Here is a 13,636-nt window from a genome sequence, read left to right as displayed (position 1 = left end):
GAAAGAGAGGAAAGACAGTCTTTAAAAGCAGCAAGGAAGGAAGAGTATCCTTTTCCCAGATATAGAAGCTTATTCTAAGATGTTAATTGATTAGATCCTGCCATATTTTAAAAAAGGTTTTGAACAGATCCTCTGAGTGAGAATTTGATTTTTTCCAATTTCAAATAGTATAGAACATTGCCCACTGACTTGAAAGTGGTGGGGTGGGATTCTTCCATTTGATCATGCTAGGAGTGAGGTAAAGGCAATTATGATTTGTTTGTCCTTCTCCACTTTGAGCCTGTCTGGGAGTCCACCAAACGCAACTCTTAATGAGTTAGGAGTGATTGTGGCACCAAGGCTGTCTGATACGCATTCAAAGATTTCTGTCCAAAATTATCTTAATTCGGTGTACACTCAAAACATATTGCCCAGTGACACTGGAGGTAGATTGTAACGTTTACAGGTTTTTTCATTTTCATTTTCAATGGGTTTGCAGTGTTTACAGGAATGCATGATTGTCCCCTTCTTCTTGACAGTCTTTTATTTGATTTTAGTTAATAATAATAATAATAATTCTTTGCATTTATATAGCACTTTAATATTTATGGGGTGGAGTGGTGGCTCTGAGGCTAAGGATCTGTGCTGGTATGGAGCCATGGAGAAAGACTTTTGGACAGCTTCGAGGAGATTCTGGTCCACCGTCCGGCGTCTCAGGAGGGGGAAGCAGTGCAGTGTCAACACTGTATATGGTGGTGATGGTGCACTTCTGACCTCGACTCGGGACGTTGTGGGTCGGTGGGGGGAGTACTTCGAAGACCTCCTCAATCCCACTAGCATGCCTTCCAATGTGGAAGCAGAGCCTGGGGACTCAGAGGTGGGCTCCCCCATCTCTGGGACTGAGGTCACCGAGGTGGTCAAAAAACTCCTTGGTGGCAGGGCCCCCGGGTGTGGATGAGATACGCCCGGAGTTCCTCAAGGCTCTGGATGTTGTAGGACTGTCTTGGTTGACATGCCTCTGCAACATCACATGGACATCAGGGACAGTGCCTCTGGATTGGCAGACCGGGGTGGTGGTCCCCCTCTTTAAGAAGGGGGACCAGAAGGTGTGTTCCAACTACAGAGGGATCACACTCCTCAGCCTCCCTGGAAAAGTCTATTCGGGGGTCCTGGAGAGGAGGGTCCGTCGGATAGTGGAGCCTCGGATTCAGGAGGAACAGTGTGGTTTTCGTCCTGGTCGCGGAACAGTGGACCAGCTCTACACCCTTAGCAGGTTCCTAGAGGGTGCATGGGAGTTTGCCCAACCAGTCTACATGTGTTTTGTGGACTTGGAAAAGGCATTCGACCGTGTCCCTCGGGGAATCCTGTGGGCGGTGCTCCGGGAGTATGATCGGTGCCAGAGCTTGGTCCGCATTGCTGGCAGTAAGTCGAACCCGTTTCCAGTGAGAGTTGGACTCCGCCAGGGCTGCCCTTTGTCACCGATTCTGTTCATAACTTTTATGGACAGAATTTCTAGGCGCAGCCAGGGTGTTGAGGGGGTCCGGTTTGGTGGGCTCAGGATTGGGTCACTGCTTTTTGCAGATGATGTTGTCCTGTTTGCTTCATCAGGCCGTGATCTTCAGCTCTCTCTGGATCGGTTTGCAGCCGAGTGTGAAGCGGCTGAGATGGGAATCAGCACCTCCAAATCCGAGACCATGGTCCTCAGCCGGAAAAGGGTGGAGTGCCCTCTCAGGGTTGGTAGCGAGATCCTGCCCCAAGTGGAGGAGTTCAAGTATCTCGGGGTCTATTTCACGAGTGAGGGAAGAATGGAGCGTGAGATTGACAGGCGGATCGGTGCGGCATCCGCAGTAATGCGGGCTCTGCATCGGTCTGTCGTGGTGAAAAAGGAGCTGAGCCGCAAGGCGAAGCTCTCAATTTACCGCTCGATCTATGTTCCTACCCTCACCTATGGTCATGAGCTAAGGGTAGTGACCGAAAGAACGAGATCGCGAATACAAGCGGCTGAAATGAGTTTCCTCCGCAGGGTGTCTGGGCTTTCCCTTAAACATAGGGTGAGAAGCTCAGTCATCCGGGAGGGGCTCAGAGTAGAGCCGCTGCTCCTCCGCATCGAGAGGAGTCAGATGAGGTGGCTTGGGCATCTGATCAGGATGCCTCCTGGACGCCTCCCTGGTGAGGTGTTCCGGGCACGTCTAACCGGGAGGAGGCCCCGGGGAAGACCCAGGACACGCTGGAGGGACTATGTCTCTCGGCTGGCCTGGGAACGCCTTGGGATTCTCCCGGAAGAGCTAGAAGAAGTGGCTGGGGAGAGGGAAGTCTGGGCATCTCTGCTCAAGCTGCTGCCCCCGCGACCCGATCTCGGATAAGTGGAAGAGGATGGATGGATGGATGGAAAAAAAAATAAATACGGTAAAAAAAAAAGCTCTCTGCAATTGCAGGTTAAGGGCCTTGCTTAAGGGCCCAACAGATCAGAGACCCTTTTTGGCATTTTACGGGATTCGAACCGGCAACTTTCTGATTGCCAGTGCAGATCCCTAGCCTCAGAGCCACTATTCTCATTGTCAGTGTGATATGCTTGGACTCTCTGCCTGCCTAATAAGAGCAATCGGTATAGAAACTGGGCTTAGTCACATTTAAATATGATGATGATTGGTAATGTATCTTTTTATTAATTTTGAGAGCTAAACAGTATTTTTCTGTTTTACTGATCCAGTTCTCTTTCACAAGAAGCAATCCTTACAGCAGGAATCAGCCATGACAGAGACTCCGGTCCATCACTGTACATAATTTACATTTTCAATAAGCTAATATTTACAGTTTACATTTCTTTTAGTACAAATAGTAGTAATCAAGACTGCTTTGGTTTTATTCCTCATTTAATGCATATTGAGACTTTCTTATCCCTGATTGTTGTCCCATCAGCCACACAAAGCTGTATTAAAACAGGAAATGTCATTTTAGTCATAAGCAGCGACTTCTCATCTTCATAGCTACAGCCATATGAAACAAAATGCTGCATTGTTTAGAAGTTGAGACAGAGGTCAGTAGTACTTCAGGATGTTCTTCTTTTAGCAAGTTAAAAACAGGAACACTGGATTGATTTGATGTATTTTATCTGCCAATGGACCAGGAAGAAAATGCAAATTTCTGTTTTTCATTTTCCTTTTGGGTGGTGTATCCTGCTGTAATTTATCTTCTTCACATAAATGTGTAAGCTAAGCTAATACATTTATAGCTGTTGTTTAATCATTGATTTTTGGGTCCACGTCTAAAATCTGAGATATGGTGATCTTTACAGCTCACTGGAATTCATCCCTGACTCTAAATGTCCTCCCTTCTATTCAGTTCTTATTAAACATTTAGTGCTATTTTAAGGTAATTCACTTGTTTAATGCAATGGCATATAAAACTGGAGAAAAGCAGCTTTTCTCTGCAGTTATGCATCTGCATATTATATGTACTTGACTTATCAGGACTCCTCCACCCACTACACGTTCTTTGTGCATTCTGTCAGTTATTGAGGTTTCACATTTTCTGCTCCTTTATGGTGTTATGTGTTCATTTTTGCCTTATCTTTACTTCTTTAAGCATATGAACAATGTGCCCTCTGCTGCCTATTTTTTCTTCTTTCTGCTGGTTTCCATAGACATTTACCTTTAAATGCCTTTTGTTCAGATTCCTTTCAAAAAGAGCAATCGTAATAATGTGCTTGAATTATCAGGTCTTCTGCAGAGTGGAGACTTAAGATCATATGAAAGCAGTATTCTTTCTTTAAAATGACTCACAATTAGACATACGTATAAATGTTACTAAAGTAATTTAGTTCTTTTGTGCAGTTTGTAAGTTAGTCATTTTTTTTCTTATAGCTTACTGTTTTCAGCAGTAGTTTCAGTGATATTTTAAATAACATTTACTTCATCAGTAATTTAAACTATTATGATAATGGAAATATCAACAGGCCCACAGAAAACCACAGGAAGAATGTGCAGATTCCACGCAGACAATCAGGTGCTAGATTTGGAGCTAGTACACTGGATCTGTGCTAATCAGTGTGTGCTACTGTGTCACCTAAGCTAAACACATATTAACTGGTTTTAAATGAATTATTAAAGGCTGACAGTGCATGCCTTCTCAGTGTAGATGGATTGACGACATAACACAAGGTTTTTTACAGGTTAATCTCTGCTTTAATGCCATCTTCTGGCAAATCCTAACAAGGTAGGATACTTCACAACATCTGCTAAACCCTAATGAAGTTAGTAGTAGTTTACTAAATTAGAAAAATTGGTAAGATGTTTTTACTCGTGCTCCTAAGAGTAGGACCAAACTTGCATCACTCTGAGATGTTTGAGCCAGTTAGTACCGTTTTACTATTCTGAGACACTTGATAAATACAAGTACAGGTCTTCAAAATAATAAAAAAAAAAAGCTCTGGCATGATATAGTCATGTAGGAAAGGAAAGCCAAAAAGTCAGATATGTAGATTGGAGTTAAGAATTGTCTCCTAAATCATGGCTGGGGAGGCTGAAGAAGCCCCCAACACACTCTTGACAGATATACCCCAAACCTTTTTCTTTAAGACTTTATTATTAGTTTAAATATATGCATGTCCTTTTAATGTTTAGATTCTGCCTGCTATGTGTTAAAAGGTCTGCAGTGATATAAAAATCATTATATTAGTTGACTAAATGTATTTAATTTGAGGAAATCAAAGATTAGCTAATTGTGCACCAGTACGATATATCCTAATTAAAGGTTTGTTCTGAAATTGGACAGCAAATCAGATTAGACAGTCCTTCTGTGATAGATAAATAAATAGCACTGAAATAAGTAGTAAAAACCATAAATGTCAAATTACTAATTGAATCAATATAATGAAATCTTCATCAACAAATAGAATGTCTGAAAGCTTGACTTCTTTGATTCAGTTAAGTAGTCCAGTGACAGGAAAATTGTGATTTAGTGATCAATTAGCTCTGATTGTGTTGAAAATATTCTCTCAATACTAATAAACTACTGAAAGCTTTCAATTAATGTTGAGTATTGGGAAACACAACTGTTAACACAAGATAAACTTTTATGGTTTGAAGAGATGATATCTACACAGCTGGTATTACCTGTAGAGTTGGACTGAAGCCTTTTTACTAAATGTTTTGTAATTGTAAAAGTACTTTTCAATCCCTCTCTAAAATTCTTTTTGTTTCTTTTTTTAAAGTCTTCACTTGGCTGCAGCAAAGGGCCAGACAGATTGCCTAGGCATATTCCTTTCTCATGGAGTGGATGTGACAATACTGGATGCATCAGGTATGATTTTTGTTGAAATGTTACTAATGTTTATGTATTAATTCTTTTGCATGTTTGTTTAATAGATTTTCTTATGTCATTGCCTGTCTGTGTTCTCTCTGTGTCTCTTATGCCTTATTAACATATCTTATAAATGGTTGAGTATTCTATACATATATTTCTTAATGTGCAACCAAAAGACGTAAGCTTTCAACAAATTTTGTAGAGTATTATATTCATAGTCCACGCTGCTTTGCAGACAAACAACTACCATTGGGCAGGAGCATATTAAAAGCTCACCTCACTTCTTTGTGTTGGTTGTCTGTATCATTTGCTTGTTTTTAGTTGTTATCTGTATAGTCAGCATGGCAGATAAGTGAGTAGCCATGCCACCTTATGGAGCGAGTGTCCTGAGTTTGAAACCTGATTCTAGTTGTTGTTCATGTGGATTTCTCCCCCTGTCTATTTGGGTTTTCCTCTGGGTCCATTGTTTCCTCTTGCAGTGCCCAAAGCCATACAGATTAACTTAACTAGTGATTCCAAATGATCTCAGTGTGAATGAGTGGGTCCAGGCTGTTTCTTCCTTTTCACCACACTGGGTTAGAGTGTGGACTCTGAATTTTATTAAGAAGGTTTGTGAATATTATGTGACTTGTATATATTAAATGCAGGAAATGTTCTTGGTTGTTTCAAATCCCAGCTTGGTTACTGTCTGTGCAGTTTTTCTGTTTCCCTCCTATCTGTTTGGTGGCTTTTATCTAAGTACTCCACATTTCCTCCCACATGTCAAACATGTGGATGTTGACGCCTATAGGAGGTGTCTAGAGGCTGTTATATTTGCAAAAGGAGGCTGAACTAAGTATTGATGGAATATCTCTGTTGGGGTGCCCACATTAATGCACCTGTTTAATTTTGTTATGATGCATATTTTCTGTTAATCCAATAAATGTAATGTCACTGCTGAAATACTACTGTTTCCATAAGGCATGTCAGATATTAAAAGGAAGTTGCTACTTTGAAAGCTCAGCCAATGATGAACAAAAATCCAAAGAATTAAGAGGTGTTCCCAAACTTTTTCATATGACTGTATTCAACTACTCAATGACTTGTAAAAACGAAATGTGTTTTCAAGATTTAATTAAAGAATGCTGATTTATGTTGTAGTTCTATTTGATGCAGCAATCTGTGCTGCAGTTCTTTTCATTTATGTTGTTACACTGTCATATGTTTTTTTATTAGTAATAATAATTTGATTTATATAGTGCGTTTCACATGCTCAACATATATCTCTGAAGAAAAAATACACTTAATAATTGTTAATTGATTATACATTTTAATGCTAAATTCATTGGTAAAGTGTTATTTTCATTTCAGTTGTTGCACTAGTTAAATATTTACATCTAATAACAAAGGAATCACTTGATATCTACTTATTGGATGCATTCATTGAAATGTGAGAAGAAAAAGAAGCACTTGAAATATGTCTGTTGTTTACGATATATAATATACACATGTTGCACAAATTCATGTTCATGTTGTTTCTGTTATTCTCGTTTTTGTAATAATCCCCAATCCAAAATTAACAACTTCTCCACTGTACCTATATCTTGTTCGGGCCACAAAAATGTTTTTTTTGCTTTAATTCCTGCATTTATAAACATTTATACTAAAATGGAGCTTTCAGCAGTTGCAAAAGTGTGATTTTTAAATATTTTTTTTTTATTATGAAGAAGTTTTAAAAGCTATGTGTAGGAACAAGAACTTAGTTTTGGACTGACTTTACTTTCTCATGTGACCAAGTATCTGTATTAATCCAATCACATTTTTTCAGTTTTAAAGGACATGCATTGGAACACAGTATTTCCTTTTTACAGTTAAAAGATGTTTATGCCATATCAGAAGGTGTTTTGTCACTTTATATTGCCATTCAATGAAACTGATCATAAATTGAATTTATGATAAAATAGCCTGGTAACTTGTACTTTTATAAATGAGAGCGCATGACAAGTAAGTGAGAATTAAATTAGCCTACGGTAATACCTGTATATGTAGACTAAATTAACCTGTTTGTTTGTGTATTTTAGGTTGCAGTGCTTTGCACCTTGCTGCTAAAAACAGTCATCTGGAATGTGTCAAAAAGTTATTAAAGGTAATTGGATTTTACGCTAAATTCTCATTTTGGTATGGTGGGAGCATTAAAATGACAGACTGAGTGGCAAGAAGTAGTATAATAGTACTGCAGAGGTTGTGATTGTGGTGTAATGGTTGCCTCACTTACCTTTCAACAAAAAAAATCTGGGTTCAAATACCTCCCATTACATTTATTTTTCTTTTTTCAAGATTTTACCACACTAATTTTGTTATGGCCTTAACCCTCCCAGGGTTTGGACCATATGGTCTTTGGAGTTATTTATTGGGGAGCCCCAGTGCCCCCCCACTGCCCCAGAATCAAAAACTAAGAATATATATGAAGGAGCTCTCCAATGCTAACAATAGTTAAGTGTAAAGATAATAAAGATTGCTAACATTTAATTTCTATTTACTTTCTAATGTTTCAAATTTTTCACCTGGTTAGTGCCAGATAACTTAGTGAGTTTAGTACAATTTTTTTTTTTTCAACCATATCAACAAAAATAGAGCATTTCTTTATTTCTTACAGAGATTTTAGAGCAAAAGTCCATTATGTTACCAGGGTTTTTCTGTTCAGTTTAGCCCTCCTTCACTGATGGATGTGTTTGGCTTTGCAAAGTTTACTTACCCATGTTCTGTATCTTGAGAGAGCAGGACCTAATCATTGGCTGGTGCCAATACCAGGCACATCTTTCCATCTTGGTGATTACATGTGTAACTTTGATCAAAGCTGCACATATAGCTAAATGTTCAATCATGCATCACAGCTGATGTTTTAATACGAAATGTTATACAGAAATATTGAATTAAAGAAAATAAATTCACCATAATGCATATTTGCTCCCTTCTTCTCCTTCAGCATGTTTCCGGACATATTTTTAGGCAACAAATTAAATCCCTGGTATTAATATATTGAATGTTATAATATATTAAGTGCAGTTTGCTACAGAGAAGAGAAAAAGAAATCTCTCTCATCTATGCAGACTCCAGAAAAAATAAATCCTGGGACTCGCACTGTTTAGGGAAATAAGGGGGGCAAGAAAGCCACTCCTTGGACATTCTAGGCCAGGGGTCTAGAGGGCTGCAGTGGCTGCAGGTTTTTGTTCTAACCCGGTTGCTTAATTAAGAAGCAATTCTTGCCAATAATGTAATTTCTTGGCTTGTTAGTGCTTCAACTCTTCTATGTCAGGTAATTCTCATATCTTAGATTTTCTTCCCCTTTCTAAGGATATCATCCAAATGATTTGAAGGCTAAAATGGAGGAGTTATTCTCAGTCCTTCACTTTTTTCTCTTCACTTTTCTTCCAAGTATTTAATTAAACCAAGTAGTGCACGATAAATACACACAGAGGTGTAAATGGTAACAAGCTAAATGGACAAATGCTGCTCTCTTTTGTCATTTGCATGTTATTGCTAATTAGAAGCCATTAAAACCAAGAATACAGCTGTTTAAGACTAAAATAAGCAATAAGGGTTCAAAATCTTAATGACTGAGACAACTAAAGTGAAGCAGAAGTGTTACTTGAGCAATAAGTGCTTCTTATTATTGGGTTGGAGCAAAAACCTACAGCCACTGCGGTCCTCCAGGATCGTGATTGAAGATCCCTGTTCTAACCTGTACTCTAGTACAGGAAAAATAATCAATAGTTTTGAAAGGATGTGACAAACATCTGACTTTGTTTCTCTGTTAAGCTCCAAATCTGAAGTCATGTTCAAGTGTCATGAGTGAGAATTTTAATAGCCCGGACGTCAACAGATATAGCTAAAGAGTAAGAGTACCACAAATACAAAGCAAGATGATATGCTATTCTGTGTATGAGTTCCATTATTTTACATCAGTGACCAAACTATAAAATCAGAGAATTAAAAAAAAAAATAAGTATGACGATAATCCAACATATTTCAGAATTATCTGTTCATATAGAGTATAAAATTGGTTTTATTTTTATAATCTGTGTGGAAATTAACATCTAATCTTTAACTCATTTTGGTCGCAGTACATACAGCAATTTCTAACATCGCAACAGTGGTGTTGCTTGAGGTCCCTAAGGGTATAAAACTATATTTATACTGTATAAGTGTAATATAATAAGCACAAATATGTAATATGTTTATTTGTTAATTTTTTAGCAGGGTAAATGCTCCGTTGAAGGTGTTGATAACATAGGACGGACGGCATTGTATTATGCAGGTAAGTTTGATTAGTAATGGTTTACTAACTGCTGGGAAATAATTAACAATTTAGTAATCTTTGAAAACATTGACATGGAAATGGCTTTCTGCTCTTCAGTGAGTGGGATTTCCAGTTTGCAGCACAATGCTTTAAGTAGAGATCAAGAAATGGTAAGAGCCTTCCCAATGACACTTCGGTTTTTCATTAAATAACAGGTATTATTATAGCATGCTGTAATGTTATGTATGTGCATCTAAAACAGTAAATTATAAAATTGCTACCTATAATGATGTGTTACTTTAAACCCAATGAAGTTGAAATGGTGGATCTATCAGCTTCATTTACCAAAAAAAAAGTTGAAAATTAATCTTTGCAATTACCTTATTTAATACAAACAGCAGTTTATATGTTTTGCATTCATAGCAGTTGGCAAAGTGCATGTTATTGATTGGAGTGTGATGATTTTGTCCAATATATTCATTTAGATTATGAGCTAAGTTGTGTCTAAAATTGCCCTTTGAAAAAATACATATTTATGATGAAAACATAGATGTATAAATAGGATGTTCCTATAACAAACTGTTGTTTGATGGTATACTTTTAACAGGTTCAAAAATTTACTGATAAAATATCATTCAATGATCATTTTTAATAAATGAAAAGCACAACTTAATTGGTTTAGAAAGTGCACATAAAACACTAAATCAGGAAACTGAGATGAAATTAAACTCAAATATAACCTTATTATTAAAATTCTTACAGTGGTCTATAAAGACCAATATTGAGGACCAATGAAATTATGTTTTTTGCTTATTGCTTTGTGCCATGATTTGCAATTCTTATTAGCTTATAAGGCATAGTAAAATATATAACTGTGAATTAATGTTTAACAAAAGTTACATTCCACTGAAGCATTACCTACTGATGTTTGTGCCTTGACTTTCAGTAATCATTAACATTTGACATGTTACTTCTTTTTGAGAAACTTTTCTGCTGATTGTTAATTCTGGGATAAAGAACTACAAAATAAAGTTTTCTATTGTATATCCATTTAATCTACTAATGTGTTTTCTGTTTTCCTAGATCTCATTTTTCCTTTTTTGTGAATTGTCAGTTTCTTTTTAATTAAAGATGTAAATGTATATATGGATCACTTCTTTTTTCCTAACTGAATTTCCAAGATTAGGTGCAGAGCATTAGTGTAACTCGTTCTTGGTTTTGGATTCAACTGTACGTTTCAGCATATTAGGATCCACCAAGTATTCATAGGCAAAGGGACAGATAGTATGATATTTTGTTTTATACCATGGTTTAACTTTGTTGCATTTCTGCTTGAGAGGAGATGGGTCACCTTTGAGCATATTTAAATTAATGTTGCTGGGTCTTTGAGATAAAATGAGATTAAGGGCATTTTTTTAATATGTCACATTTAGGTTCATTGTGGAGAAAGCATGTGTGCAGGTAATTCAGAGATATTTGACAGGGTTGAAGCTAACAGGTACTGAGATAAACTGTAATATTCAACTCTTATCAATCCACTCTTTTCCTGATGGAGGTCATGACAGCAAGAGAATGAGTTGGTCTGATCAGACTCCTCTAACCACAGCACCAGTTTTCAGCTACTTCTGAGGAATTCCCAGCTCTTCGTAGGTCAGCTCCAAAATCATATCTAATCAGTGTGTCCCACATATGGGTCTTTGGTCTCTGCCAACTGGTTTTTAGTGGCCTTTGGGATGAAACCGTGAAAATCCTTCCTTACTGCTCTAACAGTTCCAGCTGACTCCACTCTATCTGGAGAAGCACTGGATGCACTCCAAGGTTCTCCCAGATTCTCAAGCTCCTAACCCTTTCACTGAGAGTGAGCCCAGTGACCTTGTAACCTCATTTTGCTTGGTAGTTTATCATTAAAAGTGGTTAGGAGTCGACATGTCCATGAATATCTGAAATATTGAGTGATGCAAGTTTTGTATGCTGGATAAGCACTTTTCTGAAATTTTTTAAAACATTTTTTATGAGTAGTTCAACACATGGATTTGATCGTAATTAAGGAAAACCACAAATTTAACATAGTTTTCATCAAAGTAACCTTTTTATTCCCAGAATCCAGACATAACATGTAAAGAATGTACATTTTTACAGTATTGGTTTTCAACTTAGTCAGGAATGGGTAGTATATTAAGAAAATCCCTGTTTTATCTCCAAAAGTGAATTCCAAAAGTTGATAGCTATAATACACTTCAGTTTTTTTGTCTCTGAATGTTCTTTGAAAATGAAAAAATGAATGTTTTCTTCTATTTCTAGTATGTCAGAGCATATTTTTCACCTAGTGTGTTAGCAACGAAACACCAGAATTAATTTAGAGTTTAGTTTTCAATCTAATCAGAATGAAGTACCCAGAGTTTAACATGAAATGTGTCAGGATTTACCACAACTTTATAAGTGGACAATAACAAATTAGTTTATAGCCGTGGTACCTGTCAAAGACTGAGAATAGCATTTTGTATTAATATCATTTAGTTTTGCTTCTTTCCCCTGTGTTCACATGTGTCTGAACCTCTCTTCACTGGCGTTTCATTTCTTGAGCATGATCCCATAAAGCAGGGGTGTCAAACTCAATCACACAGGGGTCCATGTCGAGGGCCAGACTGGGTTAATGTTTATTGAAAAAAACAAATTCAAATTGACCGTATTTTTCACATATGTTATGTCAAGTTATTCATACAGAAATATGAACTTATCTTTTCCCAAGAAATCTTGTATAGAATTCAAAACAAACCTAGCTTTTATTGATTAAATAAAACGAATGAGAGATTATATTTTAAATAAAAGACACATCTGTAGCATTCATTTCTTTTGCCTTCCTCTCTATCAGCAGTTTTTCACAAAATCATTTCTAATGAAAACATTTTATTGCAGGACATTTAAACAACCAAAAAAGTTCCTCAATGAAAATCCAAACATACAGCTAGGCCTACTAACATTCTACCTTGCAATTACAGGAGAAGACAGCAAAAAGAAAACATAAACATATTCAAGCACACTGTCTGTTGCTCTGATGCACATTAGCCCAAGCCAGATGCCTGCCGTCTTTTCTTGACTGCAAGTTCATCAGTGTTTGGGGTCAGGCTCTGAGCTGTGGAAATTCTCAAAACGGAGCAGCTTGTATGCAGAGCTGGGGCATTGTGTCAGGGATGAAACATGGAAACTGTGCATCACCCACAGATCGCCTACAGTGTTTCACTACTTTGGAGTTCAATCAGCTCCATTTGGACGTTCATTGGTGCTCTTTCCATGTCAACTGCAAACTCATTACTGAGAAGTTCAAACTTAATTTTATGGGCTTCAAAGTCGGCGAATTGCTGTGTGAACTCAGCACTAAGTCTACCTCATTTTTCAGCAAAATGTGCACTTGGAAATACAGCGATAGAGACCTGATCTGTCATGGATCGGCAGCATGGAAAGTGAACCAAGTTTCTTTGTAGCATTTGTGTCTCCCACAGGCGTAACTTGGCTTTAAAAGCCCTCACTGTAGCGTACATGTCCGTGATCCAATGGTCCCACCCCTGAAACTGCAGGTTTAGCTCAAAACAGGTTTACACTTTATATTAGTGAACAGATACTCTGCTTCCCACCTGTCTTGAAAGCCTCTGTTTTCAGAGTCTACCTTTCGTTTGGTAATTTTCAGGGGCTTGCTTAAATTTGACTCCAGGTCACTGCATGAGGCTACTGATGAGTATATCAACAGAAGGGTGGGGAGAGCTTCCGTTTGCAGGCCTTGATTGACATGACAAAGCACTAGTTATTCCAGTGCAATCTGGAATTTGTAGTATTAGTTGGTGTGTGTACTATATACCATCGGGCCAGCTCTGATAGACATGAGCTATTTCATGGGCCAAATACAGAATTGGTCCACAGGCCTTGAGTTTGACATGTATGCCATAAAGCCTGCTTCTCAAACTGTGCCATTATTTTCGAAGTGCTTCTCCTGCCTCCTATTCGGTTTTATATTTCAGTCTTTAAAAGCGACTCCATCAGCATATGTCTTACGCCTTCACTAGCATATATTTACAGGCG

The 13,636-nt window shown here is 37.8% G+C and overlaps 1 protein-coding gene across 7 annotated transcripts in view; it reads left to right on the top strand.

Moving 5' to 3' along the window:
• Positions 1–13,636, top strand: part of rai14 (retinoic acid induced 14) — a 182,086-nt gene that overhangs the window by 104,096 nt on the left and 64,354 nt on the right. For all 7 annotated transcript variants that reach the window (XM_051929766.1, XM_051929760.1, XM_051929761.1 and 4 more), the window contains 3 exons: positions 5,192–5,280; positions 7,344–7,408; positions 9,520–9,580. In XM_051929766.1, coding sequence (XP_051785726.1) covers positions 5,192–5,280; positions 7,344–7,408; positions 9,520–9,580 — 215 coding nt within the window. The remainder of the gene's footprint in view (positions 1–5,191; positions 5,281–7,343; positions 7,409–9,519; positions 9,581–13,636) is intronic.

This window comes from Erpetoichthys calabaricus, chromosome 7 (genome assembly GCF_900747795.2).
Source record: "Erpetoichthys calabaricus chromosome 7, fErpCal1.3, whole genome shotgun sequence".
NCBI classification, from domain to species: domain Eukaryota; kingdom Metazoa; phylum Chordata; class Cladistia; order Polypteriformes; family Polypteridae; genus Erpetoichthys; species Erpetoichthys calabaricus.
Note: the sequence above shows the minus strand (reverse complement) of the source record. Positions and strands in the feature narration are given on the sequence as shown.